At 30.8% G+C, this 16,913-nt stretch overlaps 2 protein-coding genes across 4 annotated transcripts; both read left to right on the top strand.

Moving 5' to 3' along the window:
- The first annotated feature begins 3,384 nt into the window (after positions 1 to 3,384).
- LOC100808198 (serine/threonine-protein phosphatase PP-X isozyme 2) lies at positions 3,385 to 8,699 on the top strand. Of its 2 annotated transcripts, XR_005888608.1 has the most exons (9): positions 3,394 to 3,646; positions 4,028 to 4,180; positions 5,007 to 5,069; positions 5,207 to 5,292; positions 7,049 to 7,124; positions 7,201 to 7,469; positions 7,556 to 7,634; positions 7,993 to 8,150; positions 8,533 to 8,699. XR_005888608.1 is itself a non-coding variant. In XM_003519554.5 (8 exons), exons 1-8 carry the CDS (start codon positions 3,497 to 3,499, stop codon positions 8,041 to 8,043), a joined length of 927 nt encoding a protein of 308 aa, XP_003519602.1. In that variant the 5' UTR covers positions 3,385 to 3,496; the 3' UTR covers positions 8,044 to 8,407. The 2 variants fall into 2 exon arrangements, 1 of the variants encoding a protein (XP_003519602.1); XM_003519554.5 differs by lacking the exon at positions 8,533 to 8,699 and having other exon boundaries at positions 3,385 to 3,646; positions 7,993 to 8,407.
- Positions 8,700 to 9,735: 1,036 nt separating this feature from the next.
- LOC100807666 (putative BPI/LBP family protein At1g04970) lies at positions 9,736 to 14,420 on the top strand. Of its 2 annotated transcripts, none has more exons than XM_014770679.3 (6): positions 9,736 to 10,587; positions 11,243 to 11,382; positions 11,641 to 12,001; positions 12,631 to 12,798; positions 13,192 to 13,317; positions 13,903 to 14,420. In XM_014770679.3, exons 1-6 carry the CDS (start codon positions 10,183 to 10,185, stop codon positions 14,062 to 14,064), a joined length of 1,362 nt encoding a protein of 453 aa, XP_014626165.1. In that variant the 5' UTR covers positions 9,736 to 10,182; the 3' UTR covers positions 14,065 to 14,420. The 2 variants fall into 2 exon arrangements, with proteins under 2 accessions (XP_014626165.1, XP_014626162.1); XM_014770676.3 differs by having other exon boundaries at positions 9,738 to 10,587; positions 12,631 to 12,879.
- Positions 14,421 to 16,913: the final 2,493 nt, after the last annotated feature.

The following is a 16,913-nucleotide window of genomic DNA, read 5'->3' as shown; positions in this document are numbered from 1 at the left end:
TACATCGCCTTTTACGACCTCAACAAATTCCATTCCATTGGAAAAGTACCAAGAGAAATCAGGAAACCTGCTTATGATGCTTCAGTGCACACGGCAGAAACAAAGATGAAGGCAGACTCTTGGCAAGTTGGGTATTTTATACATTACAAATATTTGACCAATAGCCAAATGATAACAACCAAAGCCACTATACCAACCATTGATAAAAGCATGCACATGCAGGAGCAACCACCCTTGGCTCGCTTATTTAAAACCGCTAAGTTCTTCTGCACCCGCTGTTTTCACAACAGAAACATAAAATATAAGCAGCAAGTAAATGTCAATAATATTAACATAATTTAACTTCGATATGACTAAACAAGAGATTTGGTCCCAATAAAGTTTACTATAAGAGTGTTACCCTAAGCCGAGAACAAGAAAAGATTTAGTTACACAGTTCAATCAAAAGATTTAGTTTTGGAAGGGAGACAACAAAGCCTTGAACCCCTAGCCGAGATTCGCTACATAGATTACACCAGAATTACATTTTAGCCTAATATAAACACGAATGATATAAAAGTTAAGATTTTAGTGTATATTTTATGTTTTCTTTTATTACTGCAACTTAAACTATTAAATATTAATCATTATTTATGTTCTTTATTTAATTATCAAAAGAAAATTTACAATTATTTTGTCATTATACATGTTCGTGTAAAAGTTGCTATAAAGGTGTTGGATATACATTTGATCGTGTTGTCATTTTCTTTATACTAATGCTCATACTGCGCGAGGAGCATGTCGACAGACAAAATCCCTGCATATGGTTCTATTATTTAATTTGATGATTGAGCTTATTTTATTTCAATTTATTGGTAACTTTGACTTATTATTTAGTGCTACTCATCCATAAGAAACTCAAATTTTATTAGACTCAATTTCAATTAATTTAATATCTTTTTTAAAACATGGATACAAGGGCATGCTATGTAATAAGGTTTGTAATTCATTTCATCTCCCATCTTCTTAATTTGGTTTTAAAAATTCCAAACAATTCGTCAGTAATTTTTTTTTATTTACGATTTCGTAGTTGTGCTGTTAATATTTTTTTACCACATCAATTAATAATTTTTTCTGATTAATAGAAAAATAATTTGAGTTTAACTGTCACGTATTATCAGTATAATGTTTACACAATTCTCTAATTAAAAAATCAATATATTTTCTAACGTAATTATTTTAAGGTCAAACTTGGCATATATAAGGATACGTCATTGACTGATTCTTTTTTACCACATCAATTAAATTCTTAATACTATTGAATAATTTGTATTATCTTAATGTTGTCCACTAACCTTTTCAAACTACCAAATTCTTTTACTAATATAATAATAATATGATTTTTAAAAGGGATATTAATAATATGATTAAAAATCTATTTGTATGAGAATTTAAGTCATTTTGTTGTCAAAATAAATAATTTTATTGTGATATATCTACATTTCTTAGTTTTTATATGCACAGCATCGTCAGAAGGATCATGGATCATTTATTGAGACTAATTTCCTTTAGAAAATCTTAAGGTACTCAAAGGTTTTCTTAATTTAAAAAATCAATAATTTTTTATCAATAAAACTTGACATAATTGTTTGATAATGTCTTTTTCTTAATTTTACATCAATATATATATATATATAACCATGAAAACTACTAATCAAACACTCACCTATCAACATTCGATTCTTAGTTGCATTTTCATTTCTTTTACAGCTGCTTTTTCAATTTCTAATTGCAATACTTGTGTGTAAAAAGAAATAAAGTTTTTTTTATTGTCAACTATTTTGATTGAAAATACAGTTTTGAACAATGACTTTAATAACCCTTTTTGATTGAGACTTTAATAATCTAAACATTTATTGATTGATTACATCAATTTTTATTGATCTCCTCTGTTCAATTTCAAACAATAAATACTATTTGGCATGATCTAATTTAATTAGTTAAATAGTATGACGTTTATAATATTGTTGATTGTTATAGGATAAAAAACAATAAATACCAGTTTAACTTTTTTTTAATATTTTTTATTTACTTGAAAAATATATTATATTATAAAATTCTTATTTTTTTAACTGTAATACAAAGAAAATACTACAACACAGTGTGACATAACATAACTGAAATCATTACTCATCAGGGTTTTAATCTCAAGTTTATGAAGTATGGAAGAACAGCCGGTGAGAAATATAAATTAAATTAGTCTTAGTTTGCGGCCATACATTAACTTTCCGTAGAGAGATGCAGAGGTGTATTGTATTAAGAATTTTAAAAATTGTGTGATTTAAAACATTAGGTATCAGTATTATGATCTATCATTTTTTTTATAAGATTTTATGATATTTTAAATTTTAATAAATTTATATTATAAAAATTTAAAGAATTTAAAAATACTTTATAAATTTATAAGATTTAAAAGGATTATGTAAATCTTTAAAAATACATTTAAAATTATAAGAGTTAGTTAAAAAATAATAAAAAATTATGAGGTTTAGATAAAAAAAAGTAAAATGATATAATTTTTTTTTATTTTTTAATAGTTATATTAATTTTAACTTTATGTCCTCATATATATAATTTTTCTTATAATAGCATATTCTCATTCTCACTTTAGGATTTGAATAATAAATTTATAATTATAAGTTGATTTTTTTATTTTTTAATTACTACAATTATTTTATAATAAATAAATTAATAACATGTTTAAATGGAGGTGTAATAATAAACATATATTAAAAGATAGCAATAAGGATAGAAAATTGATAGGAGGATTAAGTATTATGTGAATGATGAAATTAAGAATGACACTCATAAAAACATGATTAATCTTAACACATAAAATAAAATATTAATTTAATTTAGAAAATAAAGAAAAAAAGTTCATAAAAGAGGAGTATATTTGATATTTTTATCTCAAAAGAAAAGGAGAAATATATATGACATACATTTTGAAGAATATTAAAGAAATAAGATAATATGTGTGTTGAAAGAAAAAAAAGTCTAATAACTAATAAAAAAAGAAAAGAAATTAATAAAATCGCAAAAGTTTAAATAACATTGTTCCATAGATGTTTTATACCAAAAAGTTCGATCATCCACGTTCTTCTTAAAACAAACACATTAAAAATTATATATTTTTAATACGAAAAAACTTTTTATAAATTATAAAAAATCATAATTAAATATATTTTATTATTTTCCTTAAAAAAAATCTCAAAAATATTAATGGAATACCACAAGATTTTTTTACATTTTTTTAAAATTGTAATCCAATACACTCTAAATCTTGATTCTTGACCTAATTAAAAAGAAATAAAAATTAGAGAGAATTAAAACTAACAGTAGAATATAAGATCTGATGCAGAACTCTGTTAGAAAAAAGATGAAAAGGAGGAAAGGAAGGGAGTAGGGAGTGAGTAATTTTGAAAATAAAGAGGAAAGCTTGAAGCAGAAGAGAGAGATGTCATCATCTTCAGACCTGGACAGGCAAATAGAGCAGTTGAAGAGGTGTGAGCCTCTTAAGGAGTCTGAAGTGAAGGTGCTCTGCCTCAAAGCCATGGAAATCCTCGTCGAAGAGAGCAACGTTCAAAGGGTCGACGCTCCTGTCACCGTTAGTCACTCTACCCCCGTTTCCTCTTTCTGCCTTTCGATTTACTTTTGATTTCAGCTCACACTCAACAAAGTTACCTCATTGGATTTTAGTTCAATACGATAACTACTTTACTTTACTTGGAACTTCAATCTATCTAGGGTTTGTAATAAATGTCATATATAGTCACGAGAGAAAGGTTTAGTGTCATTCTTTCATGGGGGTTTGGTGTTTTTTGTGTCTTTTTATTTAGACCTATTTACGAAATTCATGTTTGGTGCTGTCACGGGGGCACACGGAAAGTGTTTTTTCTATTACAGTGCAGTTCGGTTTTACTCTTCTTTATGATCCTGCTTCTGGTTTTTGTTGTTTTCAACTGATTAGTTTTGCTGGTTTGTGTAGATATGTGGTGATATTCACGGTCAGTTTTATGACATGAAGGAGCTTTTCAAAGTAGGAGGGGATTGCCCCAAAACTAACTATTTATTCCTGGGGGATTTTGTTGATAGAGGGTTTTACTCGGTTGAAACGTTTCTGCTTCTGCTCGCTCTTAAGGTGATTATCTATTCTTCTCTTATGTTAAAACTGCAAGTTAGAAACATCTTGTGTGGTTTGTATGTTTTTTTTATGCTTTTTCTGTTTGTTAGATCTGTTTTGGCCACCTTGCAACAATTTAAAAAATGTTTCAGTGAGTTTAATCTATGATTACAACAGAAATGTGGTTGGTCTCTGAGCCATGGGCTTGGTGGTCATGCATATATTGTCTTTGAGTTAACTTTTTAATCTTTTTCTTTTTTGGGAACACATTGTGCTATTGTTGGAATGAAATTCTACAAGTTTTTGGTGTGAGATAATGTGAGTAATATAAGGATGCTTTGTTATTGGTGATGTTTTGTTAATCTGGTCTGGTATTAAGGTTTTATCAGTGAAAAGGAGAATAAAATTTTGAATTTGTTCTTTTGGTTATTGTTTTGTGCATTTGAATTGAGTGAAATTTGCTCAGCAGTTTTGTCCTTTCACTCTCTTGTCAGACAGGATTTTATTTGCAATCTCATTGCTTGCTCAAGGGACTCCTTTGTCTATAAAATACAAGGACTACTCTTTGCTTTTGAGCTTATGTTCTTTTGTCTATGCTGTTTTCTTTAATCTATTTTCTAAGAGGATGCACAGTCCTCATTCTTTCTACTTTGTCTCTTGATGAATTCTTTTTCTTATCATTTTTTTTAAAAGATCTAAAGAAGAAAAACAAATGATAAAGGTTTTTTTGACTTTGACAACTAGGTTCTGTCAGATGTTGAACTACTCATTCTTTTTGTGCTCTTAATGATGCTTCTTTCATTTTGTTCGTTATTGTTGTAACTAATTAATGACATACAATCAGGTGAGGTATCCAGATCGGATAACACTTATTAGGGGAAACCATGAAAGCCGTCAGATCACTCAGGTTTGTCTATCAGCTAAAGTAGAAGAAAGAAAGAAATCCTTTTCGTTAACATGATGAAGAAAAGTGGGAAAGACACTAAATTTTTTTAAAATATTTTATGACTCCAGATTACTTACTCAATATCCATCACTTGACAGGTATATGGATTCTATGATGAGTGCCTTCGAAAATATGGTTCAGTCAATGTCTGGAGATATTGTACCGATATATTTGACTACTTAAGGTTTGCTAATATCTGATAAATCACCTGATTTTATACATAAGTTTCTGTTGGTGGCATAAAGCAGATCGAGATATTAATATAAACATTACTTGATTTGAGTCTTGCATTGGGAGCTACTTCTCCTCAAAAGTTTCTTGATTTGCTACAAAAATTCTGAAATGGTCTCTCACTGGAAATTGTGTTTTCCATGCCATGCAATTGCTAATTCCTCTCTTGTTACTTGTAGTGTCTGTTTGTTTTATGGGCACCAGGACTGCCTGTTTTGTTTTTCATTGGAATTATCGCTTTAGAAAGAAAAATTCTGGACTATTTTTCTTTATTATTCTTTCAAGTGTCTAATTCATTCTTGAAATTACTAGCGGAATGTAAACATTCCCTTTCTATTTTAAGAGGGAAAGGGGTTTGGGTGGACTTGAGCTGGGTTAGAATAAGAAGGATGCTTTAGTCGCTTGTCTTCGTTTATTTTGGAAGGGAAATAAGTTTGAGTGGGTGCTTTTAAAATCCATTGATTGGTTATTTTGACAGCCTTGTCTAATATGTGTGTAGACAGAAAATGCTAGCAAATATTTAATACTTTCTCATCACTCTTTCCATCATTAAGTAAATTCCATGTATTATATAATGGGATTCAATTCAATAATAAAGAGAGCAGTGTTGTCAATCTTACCTGTAGGATCGTATGATCTAGTTTTGTGGCTATTCTGTGTTCTTGTTTAGATGTAGAATTGTACGAGAGTGGGATTACGATGCTCATGAGCTTGCGGAATGATCTATCCTCAACGAGTTGCAGAGTGAGCTGTGAAATTGTGGGTTAGGTTTTATGAACTGGTTACTGGTGGGGAAAAGATTATATATTTGCCCTAATCTCTCCTCCTTTCTTCATGTGGCACTCCATATTAAGCCATTTCCCTCTATTTGAACTTGTCTCTGCCATCTTTTCTCTATTTTAAGCTCGTTTTGGCTTGGCTTACCAGAAATTGAGAATTTTCCCTGTTTTCTCTGCTTGTGTATGACCTTGGTAACCATACTTGTCTTCAGTCTCTGTTCTTGTTTGAAACCTATTTTGACCTGGGTTGGAGTGTTTCTCTGTTCTGATCTTTGTAGTGGCTAGTGATTCAGTGTTGAGTGCTTCTGTTCTCCGCTTCTCGATTGAGCATTTCTGATTCGATCTGATCTTCTTCCCTGTCCTTAATTTTTTGGCTTATAAAAGTTGTGAATTATGCTTGATTTGGGCCTTCATTTAATGTACGTCTTTTTAATCTTTGGACTGGTTTCTAAGTCCAGTACACTTTCTGCTCCCCTCCCCCAAAATCATTATCAAATGTAAAACGAGATGCATTATTATTAATAAAACAAGAACTACAAAATAAATGTCTGAATTGTTACCAAGTCTTGTGGTATTATTACGTGTCTAAATTAATTACATCATCATACTTTTATGTTAAAATATACTTTTTATATTTTTGGTAGGATTTTTTGATCCGTGTACAATCACATGGCTTATGATCTTTCATTGCTTCTTGATCCATTTTTGGTTATTTTGACAACATTCAGACTTCAGAGTGTCGAAAAAAGTGTTAAAATGCAAGCGTTTCTTGTGCATAGAAATAACCAAAAATTAAGAGATAAGAGGTATAAATGGAAACATTTTTGTGTCAAGTTGCTTGTGAGACAACCTAACTGCACTTACAGATTTAATTGGTATAGCTTGCCTCTTCCACTAATAGTTTCCTATTTCGATAACGACAAACTGCAGCTTGTCTGCCCTAATTGAAAACAAGATTTTCAGTGTTCATGGCGGTCTTTCTCCTGCCATTTCAACACTGGATCAGGTTAGGAAATTTACCCTATTTTGTTTGTCTTTGTTTAGATTGTACACTAGCAATATTATTTATTGTTGATATCTAGATACGAACCATTGATCGGAAGCAAGAAGTACCTCATGATGGTGCCATGTGTGACCTCCTATGGTCAGATCCTGAAGATATTGTGGATAGCTGGGGTCTTAGTCCCCGTGGTGCTGGTTACTTATTTGGTGGCAGTGTTGTTACTTCCTTTAACCACTCCAATAACATTGACTATATATGTCGTGCACATCAGTTGGTAATGGAAGGATATAAATGGATGTTCAATAACCAGATAGTTACTGTCTGGTCAGCTCCAAATTATTGCTACAGGTACCTAATCCACTAATCTGTTAAAATGTTTTTTTCTTATTTGTGTTCTGATGTTTTTAGTAAGAGACTTTACATCTTTGTCATAGATGTGGCAATGTAGCTGCAATTCTGGAGTTGGATGGAAATCTTACTAAGCAATTCCGGGTGTTTGAAGCTGCTCCACAGGTTTGTAGGCAAAATCACCTGATATTTATTGCCATTATGAATTCCTGACGCAGAGTGAGCTATACCAATTTTCTCAAATTGTAGCAATATGAGCTTCAATCCCTCTATAGTCAAATTCATTGATTCATGTGGTTAAGAATGTGCTTTTCATATTACCTTGGGTTCAGTACTATAAGAATGTGTTTTATCTTACTTTGTTTACTTATCAGTTTGTTTTCATTTGGATTGCTCTATCTTTTCATTTTTAAGCAAACAATTGGTGTTCCTTGTTCTTTGCTAACATATGATCTGGTGGAAATTTAATTGTGAAATTGCCAATTGATTTTCAATTTTTTTTTTTAATTTTAATGGAATGTAGGAATCAAGAGGAACACCTGCTAAGAAACCAGCACCAGATTACTTTTTATGAAGTGGATTTCTTTGTTTTTATAATCTACATGCTCAAATTGATGTGGGAGACTTGAATCATGGAGATGATGTTGTCTGACTCGGGAGGAATCAGTGAAGGATAAATCAGTTCTGCATCCCATCCGTCTACTTCACCCATCTTTAGTATGAATAGCAGTATTGTGAATTTGTATGTGGTTTGCAATATGTTGTTATTACCTTTGCTCATTCAAAAGCTGGGATGAACAGAAGGTTTAGAGGGAAAATGACTTTTGCATATATGAAAACTTGTTTAAGAAGGAGGATTGGATTGGATCAGGGAATATTGGGAAAAACTTTCCAAATATATAATCTGTGGAATAAACCCACTGGTTGAGTTTTGGTTATCATGTTTGGGCCATAAAATTTTATTATCTTCAATTTATGCATTACGTGTAAATGTATTATTGCCCAATTTTTACACCTGGTGATTGGTACTGAAATATTGCCTTGCCTGAATTTGAATTTGAAGGTTCACTTGTCAGGACTTAGTCGTGAAAGCTGGAGGTACATGACAGCAATTGCAGCATAGGAAACAATAAGATAGTGATCTGGTTCCCCTTTCCCCTGTATCTGTATGAACACTTTGAATAGATTCTTTTTTAGCCAATGGAGTACAAAAGGCCGCAACAACTTTCATTGGGGGGAGTGACGATGGGCATCCATACCTTGACATTATTATTGTCAAAAGGTCGATATTTTTGTATTTTTCGTCGGAAACAAATTTCGTTCCTTGCCTCTCTTTTGTTAACACTTTCTTAACAAATAGCAACTCTCATTTGGGAAACAACAAAGTACAAACTCACCATCAGCCTAAGAAGACCTTGACTTTTTCTTTCTATATTATTATTAGTTTTGTAAATATAATTTTGGTTCTTCTATTTTCTTTAATCCATAATTTTGATTTTTCATATTTTAAAATAGAGATATTTAGTTTTCATATTTTAAAAGTTTATAATTTTGATCTCATCTTCAATTTTTTTATTTTGTTTCTTTTATTTTGGTTTAATTGAATTGTAGATTTAACATATTTTATTTTAGATACCATTAAAAAATGATTTAATTAATCAAAATGTAAGAAATTAATGTAGACTAGACAAAACTGACCATGGATCCAAAATGTAAGAAATATGAGAAATTAATGTAAGAAATATGTTTTTATATTAAAATAGAATATCAAAATTATGAATTTAAAAAAAAAAAGACGACCAAAATTTCATTTAAGCAATAAATAAATCATGCCCCTCTATTTTAACATGTATCTGGGATGTGGTTGGCCTGGATAAGGATGAGGTGCATTGTCTATTTTCAATTGGGTAACATTATATCCTCCTGTTCTATCTTATAAATCTTCCCAATACTTTATGGTAAGTTTTAAATATATTTTATATTTTCAAAACATTAAATGAATTTAATTTTTATTTAATACTTATCATATAAGGTAATAGGAAGATAGAGTAGAAGAATATAAGGTTACTCTTTTCAAAAAATTTAAGGCAAAAATATAAAACAAATTTTACTTAGTTGAGTTGTATGTACTTGTACAAGAGTTAAGTTTTTTGTTTTTTTAGAGGATATAAGAGTAAAGTTTTTTTTTTTTTTTGTGACAGAAACTGTTGCCTCATTTCAATCTAAATCAACTGATAAATACAACCAGGAACGGGAGTATTGTGAAATAATGCATTTTCAAAAGTTAGAAATCAGAATATACTGAAGCGTAAACATATAGGTCGCGTGGGTCTGGAGCTCACATGTTGTTATATATTAATCAATGATCACTACTACGCCATCACCATGTCAATTTAATAATATTTTTTGAACAAAAATCCTAAACCAACCTCTTCTTGCTACGTCTCCATTCACAGTTGCTGTTCCTCCCGGTCGTTGTTTGCACAAACTCAGCCTCAATCCAATACGATCTAATCTGATAAAATAGTAAGGATACTTATAACTGTTTTCCCTTGGTATGGTATTTCATCATATGGGTGTGTTTAAGTTTTCATCTTTCACCGGATAAACATGAAGAATTAACCATGCTCTAGTCAAAACTTGTTTTGCTCAAAATTCAATAACTTGGTCTGCTTAAAGATATTGGCTTGATCCCTCACACCTGCAAAATTGAATGGCACCCTCAATTTGTTTTCTTCTTCTATCCCTTCTGTTCCTTTCATCCTCCACAAGTGGTACTGATGAAGAGGGTTTCATCTCTGTGATCATATCTGATAAGGGCCTTGATTTTGCCAAGGATATTCTGATAGACCAAGCTGTTGCCTCTATTGTTCAGTCTCAGCTGCCACAGATTGAGAAGACTGTGCAAGTCCCTCTTGTTGGAAAAGCCAAAGTGGTTCTTTCTGACATCACTATCAATCATATCCAAGTTAATTCTTCATCTGTTAATACTGGAGAGACAGGCATTGCTCTTGTCGTTTCTGGTGCCACTGCCGACTTGAGTTTGAACTGGAGGTACTCTGTTAGCAGTTGGTTAGTCCCAATTGGAATTTCGGACAGTGGAACCGCTACTGTGAAGGTATATGAATCTAGAATATTACTCACTTTTATTGTATACTGAGTACTTTACCTTTTATCTCTGAGTACATAGTTTACACACTCACTATCTAAAGTGTTTTATACTGTCATCCAATTACAAGTTATTATGTATACTATAGTAAGTTTGTTGAATTTTACAATAACTACTTTTAAAATCATATTCACTGATTGGTTGACACTGTAAAAGTTAAACTCTTTATCTTTTTGTGAAGTTGCACCGTTTTGTTTGATTGCTTATAATTTGCTTTGTTGCATTGTGCTTTAATTAGAAAGTTTGAGCTTGAACTAAATAATAAATGTTTTCCTGAAGTTGGTTATTTTGATAAAAATTGGTTAGCCTGGTTGTATGACTGAAGCTATAAAGAGGTTGGGGTTGAAATTTCATTTTCCTTTTCCTGCAATTGGAGTGAGATCAACTTGTTAAAGCATAGCCCGTTCAATATAATTGAAACTGGATAATGGAGATATTAAAAAAAAAAAAAGATATGGTCTTGAGATGAACAATAAAAGACGTGTATTTCAGTATCTGATAGCCAAAACTCTGTGAGTAATGTAATTTTGTGCAAATAATTATTTTTTTGTACCTGTTTAGTCAATTATATTCCTCATTCTGTAGTGTTGTGCTATGATGGAAGGTTAATGATTTGCAAGTGGGACTTACTGTGAATTTAAGAAACCAAGAAGGAACTCTTAAGTTGAATCTCCTGGATTCTGGATGTCATGTTAGAGATTTATCTATAAAGTTGCATGGTGGAGCAGCTTGGCTTTATCAAGTGTAAGGAACCTTCTTAAGCCATGGTTTTTGATTATTAGGAACTCTTACACATGCACTATCTTAGACAATTATGTTCTTTTATTGCTGATTAAGGCTTCACAATTCCACGTCCCAGAGCTATGTTTCAATTTTACTGTAATACTCTAATCTTTAGACTGTGGGACCTGAAACTGGGAGGCCAGATAAGAGTGTTTCCGTTATCTTCTGCAACAAAAACTATTCTGGGGAATATAAAGCTATATTTCAATTTTTTTGCAGGCTAGTAGATGCTTTTGCAGGAAATATAGCATCTGCAGTTGAAGAGGCAATTTCTAAGAAAATAAATGAGGGGATATCAACTCTTGACCTTTTATTGCAATCTCTTCCAAAAACAATCCCATTAGACGAAACTGCTGCTCTAAATGTTTCTTTCATGGACAACCCAGTGCTGAGTGATTCTGCTATTGAATTAGAAATTAATGGTTTATTCACAGGGAGAAATGAAGTTTTGGTACCTCAAGCTTACTACAGAGGATCAGGCCTTTCTCTTTCTGCTTCCTGTGGTGGCAGTTCACCAAAGATGATAACAATTTCATTACATGAAAGTGTTTTCAAATCCGGTTCCATGCTTTACTTCACTGTAAGTTTCTGAAGTTTTTACTTTTTCTTTTTTATGGCTTAGTCCAATAAATGGAGTTTTCCCTTTCCTCCCTTCTGCTTTTTATTTTAAGCTATATCCGTGATGTATAATAGCATCATATTACTTGTTGCATTTGTTCTGATGCATCAAAAAACAATATTACTTGTTACATTTCTTCCACCTTAATATTTCAAGTGAACCATAATACGTTAGCTTGTTTCTTTAGGCTTTGGCATTATCTAGAATCTGCAGAAGAAACAATTTCTTTGTTGTTCTATAGTTTGCATGCTTTCTTGCATCATTTATTCATACATATCAGTGAACTGAGTTCTTTAATAATTAGGGTTGGTCATGGAACCTTTTGTTGGAATTGCTCTGAATTTGGAAATAAAAGGATTACTTACTGGCATCAAATAGACCTTGCATTACTCTGCTGCACCACAACATCAGTAGGATTGAATCCTTTATGAGAAAAAGATTAAAATAGTAGTGTTGATGCTGATTAGGCTTTGATGTAAAAATTGGGTTGCTCCAGTTAACATTTTTCACTTCAAGCTTTTTACGTCGGATACTTTTATGTTATTATAAACTGAAATATAGTTTTGATAGTTTGTTGTTCCTGTGCTCAGGCAGATAGTATGCAATGGATTGTTGATGAACTTCCTGATCAGGCCCTTCTGAACACTGCTGAATGGAGATTCCTTATTCCACAATTATACAAAAAATATCCAAATGACGACATGAATCTTAATATCTCTGTATCTTCTCCACCAGATATACAAGTGACAAACAAAGATGTCAGTGTCAACATTTTCATAGATATAACAATTGATGTTCTGGAAGATGGTGAAGTCATACCTGTTGCATGCATCTCGGTGGTATGCTTAAATGAAGTCAATATTGAAGTGGATAGTTTAAAATTTTATGAACCTTACACTGTTTAAGTAGCCATCCCTCATAATATACTGCGTCTACATTCTGACTAAGCTATATGATATTCAAGCTTTTCAACATTTTTGTCATCATACACACACACATAACCTTGTATCGATCTTCTTCTGATTAAATTCAGAGTTGCCTACTTTTTTTTGTCCATGCCTAAGATTCTATTTCTTAAAAGTTCTTTCTTTTGTAGAATTAAAGAGGTAACCATTATCTAACAAGTCCATTAATCTTGGTTATTGGTACAGGATTTTAGTGCCTCTTTTGCTGTGGAAATCTTAGGAAACAATCTTGCTGGTTGGCTTAAATTGAGAAAGTTTTCCACATCCTTGAAATGGAGTAAAATAGGGAAACTGCACATGAATTTGATTCAGGTATATTGGAATAATTGTGATCATCTTTTCAGCTTGCTGCTTTGTATTTTGATATGAAATTGGATGAAATTGAACAACAAGGCAACAACATGAGTGTTTTCTGTTTCAATTAGAGAGACCACAGTGGTATACAAACTTGATTTATTGTCACGTGAAATGCAAAAATGACACATTTGCCAACCATTTGTTAAACATATATGATATATTCAAGGTGTCAGGTTTATGTTTTGGTCTATTTCCAAGATATTACAAATTACAACACTGCCATAGTTTGAGGGAAAGACCCCAGGGGAGGGGGTAGACATGCAATATCTTTTTTAACTGGAAATAATTCATTGAGCGGGTAACATGTGTACTAACCATCAAGAACTTTTCAACCCATTTACAACCTTTAGCCTTTCAAATTTCACTTTATTGATTCATTCATAAATCAAAATTCTGCACATGGTTTAGCACATATGTAACTTCATCTCATGTGCACATATAAACCACTCCATTTATATTTTGAAATATGTTAAACCTTAGTTGTTATATATTGAGGCTATTATGATGAATCTTACTCTTTAACTGGGTAAACATTTACAGTCAGTGACATCAACCGTCCTCAAGACCGTCATCATACCATACCTGAACTCGCAGTTATTGAGAGGAATTCCACTGCCAATTCTTAATGGTTTTGCCATTAAGAATGTTTGTATATTGTATGCTCCCCCTCGGATTACTGTGTGTAGTGATGTTTCTTTCTGAGGAGACTACTATCTCAACCAATTACCAGCTTATGAATCATAAAGATGCTCTGATTAGAGATCCGTCTGCTTTGTGTACTAAGTGGTAATAAGGTAATGAGCAACTTGTCAAGATAGCTGTGAAGAGTGAATGACATGAACAACACAAGTCCATTTGTGGATGTATTTCATCATTGGTGGAGCTCTGGATTTTACCTGTTGAAAATCATGCTGTCCTGAAGATTACAAGAAAAGACTGCCAATAGTCAAACGTCCTAATTGGTTGGGGATGCCCTGGGCTCTTTATTAATTTTAATCAGGGATTGGCATTATTATTTGTAAATTTGTGAAAATAATATTAACTTTTGTTTGGATGTATCATACTAGATTAGTATTTTTCTTTCCCAGGTATTAACAAATAACAAATACTAATTATTTAAAATAAAAAACATTTATTTCTGCACCACTATCAAATGAGCGAAACAACTATAATAGCAGTGTGTTGGAACATAGATACATTTTTCTTTTATAGACCACATGCATACGCTTTATATATCATACACTTTCATATTTTGTATGGCATCTTAGATTAGATGTCTCAGCATGTGTGATGCCATTGTTTGCAGTTTGCACTGGAGTATCTTGGATATCCAAGTGTCTGTTGGCTTAGAACTCCAAAATTCTACTTTTGAGTCATGTTAAATGCAATCTCAAACCAATAAGATTTTTAGGTCTAAAATTCTCAAAAGAATATGTGAAATACTTGAGGTTAGTTTGTTCCCATGCACTAAATATGGTAGTTTCAAATTTACGAATAAACTTCTAATTTCATCTTTAACCATTTTTTTAAGTGTACATAAAACATACTGTATTTTTTCCTAATAATTAGAGATTAATCATTTTAAGAAAATGCTAGATTCTCTGAAGACATTTGATACGAAAAAAAATATGAACGTTGAGTGTGGGAATCAACTGCAACAAGGTTATTCGAGTTTAATTAGAGTTTAAATTTTATGTAATTACGTTAAAATTTTAAAAAGAGAATTTTGTAATTCATAATAATCTTATCATGCCAAAAAAGAATTATTTCTAGTAAAAATCACATTTAATCTATACTAAAAAAAAAGAACAAATGATAACATGTTATGGATTAAAATAAAAATATTCGAAGAAAGTTCTTTCGTCTGTAATGGTTTTGACTAAAATATCTTCTTCTTGGCTAAAGTATTTTTACATCAATCTCAATCAAAGTATTCTCACCTTGACTAAAGTATCTTCACCTCATATTCGATTATAATATTTTCAACTCAAATTCGATCAAAGTAATTTTAGCATGACCTTGGTTAGAGTATCTTCACCTTGACCTTAGATAAGATATTTTTAACTTGACATTGATTAGAGTAACTTCAACTTAACTTGTCTAGAGTATCTTCAACTCAACCTTGACAAGAGTAACTTTAGCTCAATCTCGACCAATGTAACTTGAACTTAATCTTAGCTCAAAATAACTTTAGTTTGTCGTTGACCATAATAATTTCAACTCAACCTCATCTAAAATATTTTTAACTTAATCTTAGTTAGAGTAACTTCATCTCAGCTTTAAAAAATTTTATCTATTTCGATCTTAGTTAGAGTAACTTCATCTTAATCTTAATTAGAGTAACTTAATCCACACAAGCTAAGATTAAGTGGGATGGACTGACCTACTTTAATAGTTCTACCAGAAATTAGGCCAAAAAAAAAAGTTTATCTATTTCAAATTTCCTTCTTTAACCTCTATATCTAAATTAAATTTCAATAGTCTTAAAAAGAATTTGCGAATGAAAAAATAACTAATATATCTCAACTTAAATGATTTATCACACATTTAAATATATTTTATATATTAAAATAATTTATTTTTATAAATTTTAATTATATCATAATAAACACTTATTCTAACGAAATAAAAGAGTAGTAGTAGTAGCAGCAGCAGCAGTAATTAAAAATGTATTAATCTTTCAAAATCTTAAAAATCCATAAAGTACTTTGAAATCTTAAAAATCCATAAAGTACTTTGAAATCTTAAAAATCTGTGTTAGAAATCCATTAAAATCTTAGGTTAAGAATCCTGATTGTAAAAAGTCTTTTAAAAAAAATCTTTTAAAATCCCACAAAATCAATACAATCCCACATAATCTTTTAAAATCTTCAAGATTGTTTTTGTCAAAATATTCTCTCAAAATCCCAATCCAATACACCCCCCTACATTCTATGGTTGTAGGCTTAATTTTTTCAATGAGTGAAATTTTAGGCGTCATTCAACAGCAAAAAAATTAAAATTAAAATGTGTTATACTTATATGATAACAACGAAGCAATATAAAAAATATGTACTCACAACACAAGTGCACGTAAAATTTTTGAAAGAAAATTGAGAGTTAGAAATAAAAAATAGTGTGTCATCAAAATGGTATTATATAGTACTCTAACTTTTAAACCAATTTAGGAAATAATTATACTATTTTTTTTTTTGTGTGCTGCCACTAATTGGTTTAAACATAATGTAGGTTGAATAATAGCATTTTACACGTATTTGTTTCATAACACACAATTTTAATACATCACTTTTTTTGTTACTTATTTTAACTTGGACCAATTGCACGTATAAATTAATAACAATTTAAAAAAATATTTATATATACTATCAATTGCTCGTATCAATTAATCACAATTTCAAAATATATTTATAATTTGGTATAATCAACTATACATATCAATTAGAAATATTTTAATTTCCTGTAATAAATTATATATAATTCAATAGTAACTAATTTTTTAATTCATTAGGTATAAAAAAATAGCTTAAAGAAATATTCAACTAGCAGTACAT

This window comes from Glycine max, chromosome 2 (assembly GCF_000004515.6).
Source record: "Glycine max cultivar Williams 82 chromosome 2, Glycine_max_v4.0, whole genome shotgun sequence".
Classification (NCBI taxonomy): Eukaryota; Viridiplantae; Streptophyta; class Magnoliopsida; order Fabales; family Fabaceae; genus Glycine; species Glycine max.
The sequence above is the reverse complement of the archived record's forward strand: the minus strand, read 5'-3'. Positions and strand labels throughout refer to the sequence as shown.